Source organism: Asterias amurensis, chromosome 19 (genome assembly GCF_032118995.1).
Source record: "Asterias amurensis chromosome 19, ASM3211899v1".
Classification (NCBI taxonomy): Eukaryota; Metazoa; Echinodermata; class Asteroidea; order Forcipulatida; family Asteriidae; genus Asterias; species Asterias amurensis.
Genome location: NC_092666.1, coordinates 8,420,651 through 8,438,931, shown reverse-complemented (window position 1 = coordinate 8,438,931; position 18,281 = coordinate 8,420,651). Strand labels below are relative to the sequence as shown.

Here is an 18,281-nt window from a genome sequence, read left to right as displayed (position 1 = left end):
AATGCCGTTTAGCATTGGGTTCTTATTAGTGTACTGTAACGACTACGAAAGCACACGAGACAAGTTCAACAGGTAGATTTAGTGTTCGTTGACTTTATTGGTGACTCACTCTCACACAAAAAAACAGCGCCTCAAAGCAGTGGCAACTGGAACTTGTACCAAAAGATGTAATCACTTCTTCAGCTTGACCATACTCGGGTTGCTATCCAAGTCTGACATACGGCTTTAAGAATTCCTCATGAATTCAGATTGGATGAAAACGAGTTCAGCGATTCGAAATGACTCCTGATCCTCTGTGCATTGATTTTAAAAGCCCTATGTTAGTCACTGTCGCCAGACCAGTCTCCGATTGGTTGGATTAAAAGCATGATCTTTGTTGAGACTAATGGGTTCTTGTTTTCCGCTTTTATCAAAATGAATTTGAAAATTGCCTTGCGTATGCCTTTATTATTAAGATTTGAAACTTAATTCTAAGATGACACCCCAAAACAATGTCTGATAATAATCAAACCTCAGATTATTGGTTTAGTGTGGTTTCACACAGGGTTTCAACGGTTAAACTCAATACGACTCTACAGATGCACACAAAACAGTTGTTCTGACTTACCACTGTTCAAAGACTTTATTCAAATACACTTAAACTGATACAGACCTGACTTGGATCTGAACTAGGCTCGAAAATAATATTCAAAACAACTTAATACAGAAAACAAACTCATTCGGAGTTTAAAACACACCTTTTTGTTGTAATTATCAAACCTCAGATTTTTGGTTTAGTGTGGTTTCACGCAGGGTTTCAACGGGTAAACTCAATACGACTGTACAGATGCACACAAAAGAGTTGTTCTGACTTACTCCTGTTCAAATACTTTATTCAGATAATTAAAAACAACCTAAAATAGAAAACAGACTCAACAAAAAAACAGACTTTAAAACAGACCTTAGTGTGAAAAACAAACCCCTAAACACTTCCATCGAATGCTTCTCTTTTAACACTTCATCAGCGTGACCATACTCGGCTTGATATCCAAGTCTGACATATATTCAGGGTAAATTCAATTTCCCGGAAATAGTATACATGTAATGGAAAAAACTTAACTTGACATGATTTTTTTTATTATTAAAAAATGTTTGCATGAAACAAATGATTTTCCACATTATGGTTTATGAGAAGCTAGGAAGCTGATTATAACGGAACAATCAGCATAAAGAAACGAGGATGGGCTGAGAAGGGAAATGGGGGTTAGCCTTAAATCACTTCCTTCTTTTCTTGAGAAGTCAGAGTCCACGTTGATTGGTCTCTCGTGTGTCGGTCCAGGGATGACTCTGCCGCAAACATCTTTGATTGGCTTAGTTTGAATGATGCACCTTATCATCCAACACTGAAAGACGGTTCAGGTCAATTGTATGGTCTGTTAAGTCTCTGATGACATCACAAAGCCTGAAAAATGTTCTCCTTTGGTTGTCCCACATGGTTCCCTTCATTGCATATTTTAGTATTCCATTAGATGCAAGCTGTATTAAAATGTATTACAGACATTACACTCTTAAGTCATTAGTCAGATGTGTCTTCTTGCACCAACTGATAGCTTTATTCAGCATCTCAAAAACAATCTTATCTTAACGTAATCCTATGTTATTATGCAGATACTTTGGCCCATTTTCTTGTGGCAGAGATAGGGGAGGTAGTTTGGGTAGTTAGGGATAAGTCAATGCGGCTTGCATCATGGGCGCGCTCGACCTGAACTGCAATCGTTAGAGCAGCGTCCAGAGTCGTCACCCCCTGTTGTGGATCAAGCTTACCTGAATGGTGTGCATGAGTTTGACAGGGACATCCGTGGCAGTGTAGTATGGAAGTCATTCCAGTTCTTTGATGCCCTTTTTGCTCGTTGACTTCTCAAAATTTCCTTTAGCTGTCTTTGGCCTTTTTTTGCGCTGCCTTTCTGTTTGAGAAGTCAACGCCCTTTTGTGAAGTTCTGCTCCTTTCTGTCCATCACTGAGCTCCTTTTCTTGCAAGTTGGGAGGATGAGGGCCTCTTGCCTCAACATCTTTGAACTGGTCACGGCTCCGCAAAATGTCGTCCATCCTCAGAAATCTCCTGTTGTTCAGGTATAGAACTTTGCTGTACTCCTGGCTGTACATGTACTTCCCTATAATAATAAAAAGGTTTCAATTCATTTCAATGCTGTTTTATTGTCAGACAATAATACACATACATGTATACAGTGAAACTCACTTTGGTTAGCGAGTCTAAAAACATTAAAATTACAAAAATACAGAACGCACTAAAACCACATAAGGTTTACACAATAACAAATAAACAGAATCATCAACACTTGTCATACTGAAATACACAGTATTTATAACTTAATCTATCAAATTCACACAGAAAACAAAGTTATATTAAAAGAAATGACACCAATTTCATTTTAAAGAGAATGCAGAGAAATCGATACAATTGTTGTTCTGTGTACAGTGTCTTGTCTGCCCTGCCTCCATAAACCAGGAACGTCATCATCTCTAACAAGTGATTCTTTCCAACCAATTTTGGCAAACTGCTGATGACCATTCCCAGTTTGGCAGAGAAGGAAATGAAGAACAGGAACCCCTCACCCAATCTGTCTTCTGGATTTCAACCTGTCTTGAAAAGGCCAGCAACTATTGATGAAATTACTGACTTGCTCGAGTCAACTTCAAAACAAGTGAATTTCTGACGTCTTAGGTGTTCCCTCTGTGCCAGAAAAATTGTTTGTGCGACATCAGCAGTATAACATCCTTCTCCCTTAGAAACACGAGGTCCTCCTTAGGAATGGCCACCTCGACCTGGGGCCGTTTTCTTTTAAGAAAGTGAACAGTCCCGTCTATAAAGAAAATTAAAAATAGTAAAATACAATATTTATCAATTGCACGCAGAAAACAAAATTATATTAAAAGAATGTAACACCAATTTCATTTTAAAGAGATTTCGACTATTGACTTTGACTATTACCAAACGCGTTTGGAGTTTTTAGTTGTTCAAAGAAATTTGTTAAGTTCGTACAGTTTATGGGTTTATATTTTAGTCTAAAACCCATAAATTTTCATCCGAATCTTCAGGAACGGTGAGCGGTGGCGAAAGATCCGAAATGGATACAATTGTGGTTTTGTGTATCGTGCCCCGTCCTCTCACTCGCCATAAACCCAGAATGTTACTGTCTTCAACTGGCACCTCTTTCCACTGAATTTTGGCAAACTGCTGATGTCCAGTCCCAGTTTGGCACAAAAGGAAGTGAAGTACCTGTCCTAAGGTGAGCCGTGGACAGCTTTCACTCTCCTCCGTTGGGGTGACTTCATCTATTGAAGGTACCGGGATAAAGACTGGCGCACCCGGGTTGAGTGTTGCTAATTGTCTCTTAGCAGGAACTGGACGGAGAACATAGAAATTATCATCAGATATATTGGAATCTAGGGCATCATCCATGTCACTCAGTGACGTTGGGAGTGGTCTTCGCTGAGGATGTCTAAGGCGGGGCTTAGGCTGTGGTCGTTTCCTAACGCATCTTCACATGAGGGGACAAATCCACATGGGAGGAGCATGTTGCGATGAAGTGTCTTTCGTGGACCATTATCATTGATCGGCTCTACTAGGTAGACTGGGATATCTGGACTCAGTCGTTGTTGTATCCGATAAACTGTCTAACTCCAGCGGTCAGCAAGTTTGTGTGGACTTCAGGCCAACCTTTTTTACCAAGACACGATCCCCTGTTTCAAGTACAGGATCACGAACTTGGTGTCATAGCGGGCCTTGTACTTCAGAGCGATTTTCTCCATAGCAGATGAGGCAAGTTCATGGGCTCGACGCATCCTCTGCTTAAAGTCAATAGCGTACTGGGCGTGGCTAGTTTTACCTTGCTGTGTTGGCAGCCCAAACTGAACATCAATGGGGAGTCTTGGTTTACGACCAAACATTAGAAAATATGGGGACATGTTGGTATACAAGCATGCTTGGTACAGTGGTAGGCATGATCTGCACGTGTGAGGAGGATTGTGGTGTGCCAGGGTGTCCATTGCAGCATTGATTGTTGACCTTGGCATTAATTATTATCTTGTTTTTTTCTTTTCTTTTTGAAGAATCATAAACTTAGATGGTTTAGAGTCAGAGGGCATAACGGAGACCTTCTTTGGGGAGCGGTGAGCAGTCTTTCGGTTCATCTTGTCCTCCAGATAAGACTCCGCCACCCAGAGTTTGCTTAATTCATTTAGTATTCCTTCTTTGTTTTTCTTTTACTGTTGTTGGTTTCGTATTCTCAAAGGAATTAACAAAACTTTAAACTGAAGCATTTTCAAAAACTCTAACTTGTGCGCTGGATAGTTAACTTCACTCTTTGACAAACCACGGCTTGCGAAGGCAATGACCCTAACCTTACCCTCTTGCTCTTGGTTCAATGCGGCACCTAAACCAGTCAAACTTGCATCAGTATGAAGTACAGAAATGGCACTGTTATCAACAAATCCCAGAACAGGGGCAGAAGTCAACTTCCCAATGGTCTCAAAAGCTTCTTGGCACTACTTCATCCATGAATCACCTAAAGGTTCACTGGCATTTCCAAGTAGAACTCGAGGTTTCCTCTTTCCAATCTAATTGCGCCTCTTTGTGATATCATATGCAGCCGTCAGTTGGTTCAGCGGGCGGGCTATGGACGAGTAATCTCGGACAAATCTCCTGTAATACCCAGAAAACTTGAGAAAAGACTTCAGTTCTCTCGCATTGGTCGGTGTATGGCCAAGACTTCACTGAACTAATCTTGTCTGGATCCGTACTCGCTCCATCTTTTGAAACGACATGGCCAAAACACTTCACAGAAGACTGAAACAATTGATTCTTAAGTTCCCCACTATTTAAGAATTTAATATTGTAACACTCTCTTTCAACATCTACATTTAAAAATGCCCTGTATGTCAAGGAAGTGATTATTGACCTTAGCATTAATAATTATCTTGACTGTTTTTCCTTTAAGAATCATAAAGTTTGATGATTTAGAGTCAACCCTGTCATTTACTTATCATTATAGTGTACAGGGTCAGGGCCTGTAAGGATGTTTTCTTACTAGTCCCTTCCCCTGCCACGGAGCGGTGTCCCTGGCCACACTTTGAAAGCATGACCAAGACACTGATGTCGGCCACGGCCTCTAGCATTCTTCTCATCGTGGCCCTTACATGATGAGGTGTTATTTCGACAGCATGGCCAAGACACTGATGTCGGCCACGGCCTCTAGCATTCTTCTCATCGTGGCCCTTACATGATGAGGTGTTATTTCGACAGCATGGACAAGACACTGATGTCGGCCACGGCCTCTAGCATTCTTCTCATCGTGGCCCTTACATCTCTTTCCCCTGCAGACTTCACGATTAGGTGTTAAATGCGCTAGCATAATTGGTGAGGTTTGAATCTCTGTCCGGCCAAGCTTCCGACTGTTGAAGATGTTTTTTTTCCAATCTCTTTTTTTTCTTTCGAAGAAAAATTAATGTGACTGAATGAGTGATGACGTTAGTTGAGGTGACTTCGCTGAACTAGTTTCAGTGTCCCCTTTGTTCATGGTCTGATGCATGAGAGACAATTCATGCCTGAAATGTTTGTTACGTTGACGTGGGTAACCTATACAGTTAAAGGAATTGTTAATAAGTGAAAACAAAACTTATACCATAATAACAAAAACATAAATTTTACTTGTAGATGTACTTTCGGCCTGCTTGGCTGCCAGTGCAGTTAATAAATAAACCAGAATACATTTAGAATAATTATGAGGTTATTTTTTTTTCACGTCATTAAAACGTGTTTGTGAACTCTCACATATGTACGAGCTTCACTCACTTATCATTATTGTGTACAGTGTCAGGGACTGTATCAAGGTTTTCTGGCTAGTCCCTTCCCCTGCCACTGAGCGGCGTCCCTAACCGCATTTCGACACCTTGGCTAAGACACCTCCAACATCTTCCTCATCGTTGGTCTGATGTCTTTTGCTCAGGCGGTGTTATGCGCTAGCATAATTGGTGAGGTTTGAGTCTCTGTTCTGCCAAGCTTCCGTCTGTTGAAGATGTTTTTTCCAATCTCTTTTTGTTGAAGAAAATTAAAGTTAACATTCCGATATATTTTTCAACTCTCAGTTGCTTGCAGTCCCAACATACCAGTAGTTCAATTCCTCAAAATACACGGCATACCACTGGCCAACATGGGTTTGAAATCTTTAGTTTTTCTTAATCATAATAGTTTTAAAAAAGGCAACAAATAGAATACAAAAAAGAAATTATACAATGAATAATTTAAGTCAAAACATGTTACGAGCTAAGTGTATGAGGATTTAAATAAATGAGTTTTCAGCAAGTTTTTAAACAATGGAAGAATTAATCATCTGATGTTATAATTGAATTTCTTGTCGAATGGGAAGCCAGTGAAGTTCTGTAGTATAGGTGTAATATGATCATGTTTTTTTAGATTTAGTGATAAGGTTTTCCCGAAGGGTACTTACAGTTCTTAAGTAATAATTATGTTGATTGATAGATCCTGCTGACTTGGTTATCCGTGGATAGTGTGTTATCAAAAATAATTCCAAAAATTACGCACACATGGTGAGGTGTGAATAGAGGCACTATCAACATGGATGTTATGATAAATTATTTTATGGCGTTGATGTCTGGGAGTTTGAATGAGAAATTCTGTTTTGTGATGATGACTCTGTTCTCTTGTGATGAGGGGTGTACAGGTTTTGTCTGAAATCCTGGAAGCATGGGGTTCTTTACCATTAGACAAATTCATTGCTGGTTGTTGTAATTTATGGTATTTGGGAACTGTACTTGGATCAAAGGAAGTTTTAACTCCTGCCCCAATAGTAAACTCATTTTGAGGACGCACAAAATGCATTTTCTGCGTTTGTTAGAGATAGCCCTATGCAGTTTTCCCATCAAACTTTACATTCTTCCGTTAGTTTTTGAATGGACTTGGAGGGAACAAAAATAACCCTTACCTCCTTGCAAACTGCTGTTGACTTAACTGTCTTGTTGCGAAGAACAGACAACCAAACAACCCTCTTCAATTCAATCAAAGATTTGTAAATTCAATTCAATTTTAATGGTCCTACCAATCCCCCATGGAGGAAATTCAGTTTGAATACATGCAATACAAAAAACACAGAAAAATTAATAATAACACACAATCATAAATAAACTACTGTAACTGTGTAATAATAATAATAATTAAGCAAGAAACTACATAATAAACCACAATAGAATCATACTGAAAACATCATCTAAGCCAAAAGTTAACACTGTGCCCCCAACCCCATCAACTGCACAAGGGCTTTCCATTACAGATAAAGGGGGTCATCTGATGAAATAATGTCTGAAAAACTAATACTGAATTGTTTAGAAGGGAAGCACCAACATGGAACAAATATTTTTAGGAGTTCCTAATTTTGGGGTCCTTAACAACGTCCCATGCATGCATGTTCCGTATGTCACGAAATGTCACATTCATTTCATTCATAACCTAAACTTTTTAATGAGGTTGAGTAGTAATTAATTTGTTTTTTATTCCTAGCCCTAGTTGGGGCTTAACATAAATTAGAACTTTATAGAACATCTTTATCAGATGTTACTTCTTTCTATGATAAAATATAAAACATGACTGGATAATTTGTGACATACAGGACAAGTCATGCTATGACGGAGCCTAATTTGCATAAACTATTGGTTTTCAAGCTGATTTTTTTAAAAAGTATTTCTATATTTCTATTCAAATAATTAAGTGATTATTGACCTTGACATTCAATAACTTAATTGTTTTTTCTCCTTTTTTTTTTTTAAGAATCATAAACTTCAATCTTGTAGCTTCAAAATGACACCAGTTTTCCATAAATTTGAATAAAGATGAGATTTTTCCATCGGGGGGGGGGGGGGGCCTAACTTGGACCTGCCCAATATCTTTTTGGCATTGCCAGTAGTTACACATTTTCTTATTTATCAAGGGTTAGTTTTTATGCCCTAAATATAATTTGCATTACCACATTTTGGATTGCCATGTCAGTCATAAAACTAGGGAATATATCCAATATATTCTACTCTCGCTGTGTTTAGTTTGCAAAAATATGTTAACATTTGGAACCATGTGATGCGCTTGGTTAAATTGCTGTCGTTCTTGAGATAGAGTAAAGTGTCTGAGATAAGGTTGTTTGATTAAAGTATGGCTGGTCACTGGGTTTCTTGGTAGTTTCATTGTCAGTTTAATTGAAACTGTCGATGGAAGATAATTCTGAATTTTGGTCTTTCCCACTAGGGATAATAAACAGTGCAGAACCCTAAAGAATCATTGACATTTTTGTAGAAATAAAAGTACTTAACAAACAATTACTTTACGTATGTCCTTTTTGGTCTTTGGGTGCCAGATAGTTGCCTGCAATGCGATCGTCTTTGGTCGATCGGCGCCTTGGGTTTTGTTGTTTAAGCCTTCATTAATTTCTTAATTTGCTTTCTCCTTATCTGTCTACTTTCTTCCCTGTGCCCAGTTTCATAGAACTGCTTAAGCAGACAGTATTGCTTAACATTTTTCCGCTAAGCAGACATGAGCAGGATACCAGCCACAAACTGTACCTGTGACTTGAAAGTTTGGCTGGTAACCTTACTATGGGATGCAACATTTTTTGTCCTCGACAACTTTTTCTCTGCTGATGCTGTTCTATGAAATTTGACTCTGATCTTTAATGGCTGCCTCAACTGTTTTGGGAGGGCTGTAGGCTGAGTTCTTCCACCTTTTGTTATCCGTGTTACTTTGTTGGAACATACATTCCCCGTAGTGAGGCCCATAGGTATCATCCTGAAATAGTCGGAGGACTTCTTCCCTAAACTCAGCAAAGGGTTGATCTTCGTTGGCCATGTTTATCCTTCGAAGCTCCCTCCTAACTAGCGGGTCCCTAACCCCCTTAATGAGTTGTCCTTTGAGGGCATTCTCCTTAAGGAGGGAAAATGCCTCACCTTTTCGGCCTGCCCCAGCGGATGTCTCTATGCGGCTGTATAGTCGCTTAAGAGCACATCTATACTCCGCCAAAGTTTCATCTTCCAACTGGAGCCGTGTGTGAAATATGCTATTCAGGGATTGCATGGATTCCTGTGGTGCAAATCTTGCCCTAAGTAATTGTACGAGACTGTCTAAATCCTGTCTAACTTCTTGAGGTGAACAAATTACTTCCTCCCTAGCATCTCCACCTAAGTGATCGATGATTGTCTGTGCCTGCTCCTGCCGAGCCAGGCCTAACTGCCTACAATAAACTCCCATCTCCTCTAACCACTCACTAAGTGATAGGTCACCAAGTTTTCGAGGTTGACCATAAAATTTGTGCAGCCGATTTGTTGGGCTAGGTTGGACCCTGATGTTCTGAAGGGCCCCCTCCAGCGCCTGTGCAATAGTATTGGCTATCGCCTGGGGTTCTTGATCTGCATTTTTCATTTATTACAATTTTAATATACCACTAAGTGTTCCAATACGAAAAGGAGTCAGTCAGGTACCTTAAGATGATTTGTTTAGTGTGATTAAGTTACAAGATAAAACTACAATTAACCTAGTATACTTAAATATTTTATCAGAAGTTTTGGGTAAAGCTAGATTTTGCGAAACCTTATTCACGCCAGAGCAAGATTTTTTCAACAACGAATTCTCAAAACCTCCAATGAGGCATAAAAACCATAACCCAGATGCGACTATTTTTTTCCTTTTTACAACATTTCACACCAGTTCAACATAACATTGATTTCCAAGAAAGAATTCTCAAACTCCTCAACTAAAGAGGTAAAACCATGAAAGTTAAGTTTTCAATCCAAACAGAACCAAAATAACCTCTGAAATTTTGTTCTGGAAACGGCTATCCCAAACACTGATCGCAAACAGGCATAATTTCTAGCCAGTTGGCAACAGTAAAACAGAATTCAACTTAAGTGAACATTTTCCTTAAAGAAATCTCGAACACCCTCATAAGGGGAACATAGCCACAGAACGGACTGCAAACTTAAAAATTCAAATTTAAAACAGAACCAAAACAACCTTTGAAGTTTTGTTCTGCAAACGGTTACTGAACACTGATCATAAACAAGCACAATTTCTAGGCAGTTTACATCAGCAAAAAAAAAAATAGAATTGAACTGAAATCAATAAGACTAGAAACCGGTCGTGAAAGGTAAACAAAGGTTAATCTGCACCCAAATAGTGTTATACCAATAACCGAATCAAGCATTAATTACCTGCTTAAAACTATCCGTGTAAAATCTCACATTAACTGAACGATAGGCAAGAAAACCATAAACTGCAACACTTGCAGAACAAATTTCTTCTTCTTTTATAAAATTGTGGTTCAACAAAACGGTCCTACCGCCACGATGATACTTCTTGAACGCTTGCTCTGGCAATGGTGCGTGTCTAGAGCATTGTTGAACAGCCTCTTCCCAGACCACTGCCCTGCCGATCATGTTACATAATTGCTAACATCACTGTACCGTATACCCTACCATTAAAACTCTGCACAGAGTTGGTCTTTCTGCACAAACAAGTATGCGAAATGTGGTGCAGCTGTTGTTTCTTAGAACAAAAATAAGATATTGTACACATAATAATAGAAGTACTTGTCAGGATGTTTGATATTATTCCTATGGTCAATCTTTTTATGTACACAATACAACTTGTTCAATCTTGAAGGTTACAATTTGCCGAAGTGTAAAAACTCTGGTCAAATTGTATACTTTACTGTTCTACTTTGTAGTTAAACATATGTAGATATACATGACTATGCATGGTGGAAATATTATTAAGTACGGACACTATTGGTAATTTTCAAAGACCAGTCTTCACAGTTGGTATCTCAACATATGCATAAAATTACAAACCTGTGAAAATTTGAGCTCAAGCGGTCATCGAACTTGCAAGATAATAATGGAAGAAAAAAACACCCTTGTCACACGAAGTTGTGTGCATTCAGATGCTTGATTTCGTGACCTCAAGTTCTAAACTTGAGGTCTCGAAATCAAATTTGTGGAAAATTACTTCTTTCTCGAAAACTATGGCACTTCACTCAGAGGGAGCCGTTTCTCATATTGTTTTATACCATCAACCTCTCCCCATTACTCGGCACCAAGAAAAGTTTTATGCTAATAATTATTTTGAGTAATCACAAATAGTGTCCACTGCCTTTAAAGCAGTTAAGTGTATACATGTACTCTGTATTTTATTTTATTTTCCATGGTTATAAATTGAAAATGCAGCAACACTTTGTCTTAAGAATAATAATAGAAATGTGTACTCATTTGTAAGAAGATGATTTTATATTTATCTTTGAATTGGATTGGGATGTAAGGGTTAGTATTATGTTAAAGCCAATGTCAGTGCAAATTTGAAATGTATAGTCCAAAAAATAAAGAAAGATAATGAAGACAATGCAAAGTAATGAAATAGCCAGTTTCAGTTTGTTTGTGTTTTCCCCGCATGGCGTATCTTTTTTCATTGCACCCACGAAGGCATTTTTCTCACAGTTCCTTTTACATTGATCATAGTTAGTTTCGAGTTGGTTTCGAGAGATACAAATTGCTGCAGGTAAAACAAAAATATTTCTGTCGTGAAAGACTGATACAATTAGGCCAAGTTCAAACAAGGACCATTTAGGGACTATAAGGCTGATTTTGCCAAGGCCCAATCATAAAGCTAGTTTAATTATAAGCAGAAAATACTGCTTGCCAAATTTCTTAGCTAAGCCTAAACTTAGTGGAGTACCAATCACAACAATGTTTACTTCATGTAGTTTTGGCTGGTAACCTACATGTATTTCTGTTATGGAATACTTATGGAATGCTATGCTTATAAAGACACTGGACACTATTGGTAATTGTGAAAGACCAGTCTTCTCACTTCGTGTATCTCAACATGAATAAAATAACAAACCTGTGAAAATTTGAGCTGAATTGGTCGTCGGAGTTGCGAGATAACTATGAAAGAAAGAAAACATCCTTGTCACACGAAGTTGTGTGCATTCAGATGCTTGATTTCGAGACCTCAAATTTAAATCTGAGGTCTCAAAATCAAATTTGTTGAAAATTACCGTTTTCTCGAAAAATATGTCACTTCAGAGGGAGAGTGTTTTATACTATCAAACTCTCCCCATTAATCGTAATCAAGAAAGGTTTTATGATAATAAGTATTTTGAGCAATTACCATTCAATAAGTGTCCACTGCCTTTAACCAGTTTGTTGTGCTTATACAGGGTTTGTGAAATAACGACCGGCCGTCTATTTCACAAAACTCTTCCTAACTTGAGACTAATCTTAGGACGAGTCCCAACCCTGCACTGTAACATGCAAACCGTAAGATTAATCCTTAGTTAGGAAGAGTTAACTCGTCCTAACTCGAGATAAGGCGAGTCCTATAACTCTTTGTGAAATCGACGGCTGGTACCAAACACATTTTTAGAGATAATAATTATGCATGGTGGCCGCAAGCATTTTGTACAAAAACTGTCCAAAGCGGCCGTAAATGAACATTTGACCAACTTGTGCTCCAACAGTGGTTTCAAAGAGTAGGTTTGGGTCTGAGTCGACTCATACAGCTATTGGTCTGACTTGATATTTCCAATGCACCTGAAACTTGTGGTGACAAAAATCAACAACGGGTGAGCAGGGTCTTGACATTATCTGCACCCATTACTTTGCAGATTTTGTTAACATGTCTGTTTTGCATTTAATTGCACATTTTCAAAAACTGTCGATTGTTGACCAAAGTCAGGCTACACATTATTGAAAAAAGTACTCTGCATATTTTATTATGTAGAACTTGGTGAAACAAAATTAGTGGACATTTAACTCAATCGCTGGTGGAGCTGTACATCCCCAATTATTAGCCAAAATGTTCGGTCACTGCGCCCTTTTTTTATTGCAATCCTATTCTGATAAAAAACCAAGGTTACACAAAGGCGTTTCCCCATACTTCAATCATGCTCTGCAATGACCATGACCCCAAAAAGTTTTCACATGTTATTTTATGCATGCTGTGATAGAATAGCATGGAGGTAGCTACCTCCATGACTATAGTAAGAATTATGAATACTGAATGGAGTCTTTGACTACTATTACTAACAGTGTTCTGCCTTTAAGGTCAATGCTCAGCATCAAAGTGCTAACATCACTGGAAATAATTATACCAAAAGTTTACCGCCATGCAATAAATGAAAAGCCATGCCAAAATAATCGGCTGAAATCTCAGACTTGAAATCAAGTCTAGTACACACAACGAGTGCGGTCGTCGAACCCAGATGTTGGGATACGTGATCGATCCCTCATAGTAATAACGTTTGTTAACCCACCTATACTATGATCATGAGAACGTGTGTAGTCCACCTCTTGCTGAATCAGAAAGTTGTTGATGCTCGGACGTGAAAACACCTTGAAACTTTTCCACAACAGCTTCTGGCGTTGTCTTGCTCTAAATTCAGCGATATAGCGATCTTCAAAACAAGTAGGCTTCATTAGCATTCCAGGTGAGTTTTATGAGCAAAGAATGGCGCGGATTGAAATAAAATGAAGAAAATAGAGGGTCATTTATTCAAGCTATTATCAATAACACTAAACAAAAACGTGCTGCAAAGTTGGCCTATCAATCATTTCCGGGTGTTTAACCACCACACAATCCTCCGTGCAATCTGAATCACATATATAGGCGCCGCGTACGTGTCCGTTTTAAAACTATTGAACTAGTGTTTTGTACGTCCTGTGTTTAGGACAATACTCGATACCATGGAGGTAGAAACTGTGGACTGGTGAAGATTGATTTACCTCCATCTCTTTGCATCCAAGTTTGGATTTCTTTGGATTGTTTCCTATTTAGTATTTCTATTTGCATGTGAGGCTGCACTTCACAACACTAACACTAACAGGAAGTAAGGAAGGAAGTCTTTATTAATATTAATAACATAATATTCCTGTTGCCTAAGTCAACACATGCGCCCACATACAGTGCGTACATCTTCAACCATTTGAAGGCTGCACTTTATAAGGAAGAAGAAGAAGAAGAATAAAAGTCTATAATAAGCCACTTCGGAATGCCAGTGGCGCATGTCTGTTACTGCTGACAACGGACTTTGTCTATCTCCCGTAACCTTTTGACAATACCAGCGGGTATTGAGGTTACGGGAGATAGACAAAATGCGTTGTCAGCAGTAACAGACATGCGCATCTGGAACTCAGAAGTGGCTTATAAAGTACATGTAGTCAGTAGTTACTGGTAACACTCACAGCACTCACAGCATATGAGTGTTACCGGTGTGACACAGGCAGTTGTTTACATAAAGACATTTAATTTAAGACATTGTAATGTTAGTGTAAGTTTGTATCATGACGAGCAAAATGGGCTGTCGGTGGATTCCAGAAAAACAGCAAAAACTACTGTTTTTGATGACAAAAGACAGTCATTTTAATCTTGATCTCCTTATTAGACCTTTTTTGGAAAAACAATTTCAACAGCTGGAAGCAATTTTTTAAACCGGGAGCCACAAATATTGTGTCGCTTCCCACTTGCAAAATGGCATTTGAAATGTGCTTTCTGCTAATCTGCAATCCCATAACATGATATGAAAGTTTGTTTGGTTTATTAAAGCGAGGGTATACTTTTGGTAATTGTCAAGGACCATTGATGTAATCCATTTTGCAATCCAGCTGTACAGGTAGAACCCATAGTTGCCTACAGACACCCACAAAGTCTCAGGGATCTCATTTTCCGTGCAGAAGTCCCTCCCATTAATTATAATGTTAACCCCCTCTACCACAGGGAACTTTTAGGTGTTCCAACATCTCCAATACTAATAGACAACACGTCAGGGAATTGGACTCCTTCATCATCAACACCTGTTTAACAAACCAAAAGACAAGGGGTCACCTGCACCACCACTAATCTCATTTATCTCATATCTTGCATTGTCTGTATTGTTCAATATATAGGCTAGGTGAAACAAGAACTACACTCGGGAGGCGTTTCTATGGCCACAGATCTACAGTCAAGAGCCAAAAGCTAGATACACCTGTAGGTCATCACTTCAATCTTCCTAATCACTCATTTTCTGGCATGACATGTTAGGGCATAGAGGCACTAGGCAACCACAGAGAGACTGTTAGGGAGAAACTCTGGATTAGACGCCCTCAGACCATTCAACCCCGTGGTCTGAAAATCCAAGAAGGAAACGACTAATAAACCTTTTGTTTTGCTGTCTCCTTTTTCACCACCTCTTGCTTCCCACCCTTGATATTGTCCTTCGTGTTTCCATCTTCTTGTGGTCAAGCCAGTCCCTTCCCTTCAACCCCCCCCCCTTTTGCTTCCTATCCATTGTTTACACCTTGCTTTTTTCTGCATGCTTTCTAACCCCATTCATGTATTTCCACTTCACTGCTTATGTTTCACTTAGTTACCTGTTCATGTTTGTTGCGATGACATTTAGTCGTTGAGAAAGACTCTGCTAGGGTCGAAACGTCAGGCCATTAACTATTTTTTTGCAGTTATATCCTCGATCCATTTGGTTGGTAAGTTGTTTGCAACCGCTAATTCTATTTGCTCATCCATTATAAATGCATAGATTTTCACAACAAGTTCCCAACCTGTGAAAATTTGGCTAAATTGAGCATCAAAGTTTTGATTAAAAGAGTGACTGTAAAACATGTTTGTTTCATGGTTCACTTTTGATATGGCAAGTTGTATTCTATAACTAATATATACCTTAAAGGATTTGGGTACTTTTTGCCACACAAAACACGATGTCCACAGATTTACATTAAACTTACACAGTTTGAAGATAATGATAGTAGAAAGCTTCCCTTAAAATATTACTTGCTGAGGTGCTGTAGTTTTTGAGAAATTAGTAAAACAATGTCATGAAAATACATTTTTACATGGTAAAATAATTTTCGTCTCATAGGCCCTATGATCAATGAGACGAAAATTATTTTCATGGCTATTGTTTTACTCATTTCTCAAAAACTACAGCACCTCAGCAAGTAATATTTTCAGAGAAGCTTTCTACTATCATTATCTTCAAACTGTGTAAGTTTAGTGTAAATCTGTGGACAGTGTGTTTTGTGTTAGAAAAAAAAACTATAGACCCTTTAATAATACTCTATTTCCCCTTTTTGTAATTATTTGCAGGTAGGGATTTCCAAGATGACATATTTCAGCAGTGATACTCCAACTATAGTTTTGAAGAGTATTTTTGCCAAATATGACAAGGACGGGAGTGGTTGCCTCAGCCAAGATGAACTGAAGGACATGGCACGGCAAGACTTTGGCATGACTAAGGCCCAGGCAGAAGCTTTCATCCTACTCACAGACAAAGATGGCAACCAGAAGATCAGCTTTGAAGAGTTCATCGAGTGGATTCGAAGCGGAGATCGTTTCTCTGCAATCGATGACAAGTCCAAATTTTACCGTCTGCAGAAAGCTATCACCTTGTTCAAGGAGTTAGACAAGGATGGGAGTGGTGTCTTGGAGAAGTCTGAAGTCAATTCTTTGCTTCTTTCCCAAGGGGGGAAACCAGAACATTTTGACTCTCATCTTAAGGCATTGGATAAGAGTGGAGATGGAACTGTGTCCTTTCCAGAGTTTCTTGATTATCTTAACTGGATTCCTAGAGATTAATTACAAGATTTTTTTATTCTCAGGCTTGACAGCTGCGCTTGGTGCATACTAAGCACATTTCCACGGTTTAAAGGCATTGGAAACCTTTGGTAATAATTGTCAAAGACCAGGCTTCCCACTTGGTTTAACTCAAAATGCATAAAATAACAAACCTGTGAGAATTTGAACTCAATTAGTCGTCAGTTGAGAGAGAATGGCAGAAAAATACCCTTGTCACAGAAGATGTGTGCTTTCATAATAATGTTTGAATTCGAGACCTCAGCTGAGGTCTTGAATTCAATTCAAGTATTTAAGTGAGAAACTACATCTTTCTAAAAAACTATGTTACCTCAGAGGGGGCCATTTCACATAGTGTTTGATACTATCAACAGCTCTCTGTTGCTCATTGCCATAAGTTTTTATGCTAGCGATCGTTTTGATTAACTACCAATAGTGTCCAGTGGCTTTAACCTCAGTGCCAATGCAATAACCTTTTTAGAAGTAAGTTCAATCAAACCTATTCACATTCATTCTATGCGCGTTGCTCATAATTTTTAAAATAAGCCCACCATTGTTAGCATCATTTCATTTCTAAAAATATAAAACTATCATATTATTTTTGTAACTTTTCAAGCATTACTGCATTTTAAATTGCAAATGTGAACAATGAAAGTGATAGAAATGCACGCCCTCGATTTGTTGAATAGCTCCACGCAGAATGTGCCCGCGCTCATTCAACCAATCAAAAACGTGCATTTTTATCGTAATAGTTTTCGTTCTTGTTTTTGTCGCCTGTGTGACTTGGCCTTTTTTACTCGGTGATTTTAGCAACAAAGGAAGACTGCTCCATTTATAAGCCTTTTTGAGGTTTGGCGGACACAACGCTACTACACTACAGACGATGTGACCTCTGAGAGTGTGTAGTTTTCTTTTTACTTTGTGAACTTTCAAGGGCAGGCATATTGTAGTAAATAATTTGGTTCAAAAAAATGGTGGACCTTGTTAGTTCACTAAGTAAAAGGAAAATACATTTTTAAGCGTATTTAATTTGTGTGGGTCATAATTTTCGACTTTTAGAACATCTTTCCAACCACATTATTTTATTTCATAACAAAATGCCGTTGATAGACCATGCTGATTTTTATCGATTTTTATACTGTAAGATAATTTTAAGGTTTGAATATAACGTTTTTATAAAATGACACCCAAAGTAGGAAAATCATGTCGAAAACTAAAATAATAATATTTTTAATGATGTTTTGTAATGCTCTGTTTGCAAGTAAAATGAGTTTATAATTTTGTATTAATAAATAATGGAGATGATTGACCATGTGTGAAAATACAACAGACATAAATCTTGGATTGACCTTTCGTTGTCTTTCAAGTTTGCGTCTTGATTATTATGCCGCGATTTGCTTTCGCAGCCTTTATAGAACCTAGGTAAGGAACTGTTTCAGTAATTTTGTCAAAATTAAACATAAGTTTTCGAAAATACCGGTGGATTACCTCTTGTAATAATTTAATGATAAACACTTGAAGGCAGTGGCATTATTGGTAATTACTCAAAATAATTATTAACTAGCACAAAACCTTATTTGGTAACAAGAAATGGGGAGGGGTTGAT

The 18,281-nt window shown here is 38.3% G+C and overlaps 1 protein-coding gene across 2 annotated transcripts; it reads left to right on the top strand.

Moving 5' to 3' along the window:
- The first annotated feature begins 13,403 nt into the window (after positions 1-13,403).
- Positions 13,404-18,019, top strand: LOC139951740 (neo-calmodulin-like). 2 transcript variants are annotated; one of them, XM_071950805.1, is made up of 2 exons: positions 13,404-13,538; positions 16,190-18,019. In XM_071950805.1, the coding sequence occupies exon 2, from the start codon at positions 16,205-16,207 to the stop codon at positions 16,676-16,678; it is 474 nt and encodes a 157-aa protein (XP_071806906.1). In that variant the 5' UTR covers positions 13,404-13,538; positions 16,190-16,204; the 3' UTR covers positions 16,679-18,019. The 2 variants fall into 2 exon arrangements, with proteins under 2 accessions (XP_071806906.1, XP_071806907.1); XM_071950806.1 differs by lacking the exon at positions 13,404-13,538 and adding an exon at positions 15,485-15,570.
- Positions 18,020-18,281: the final 262 nt, after the last annotated feature.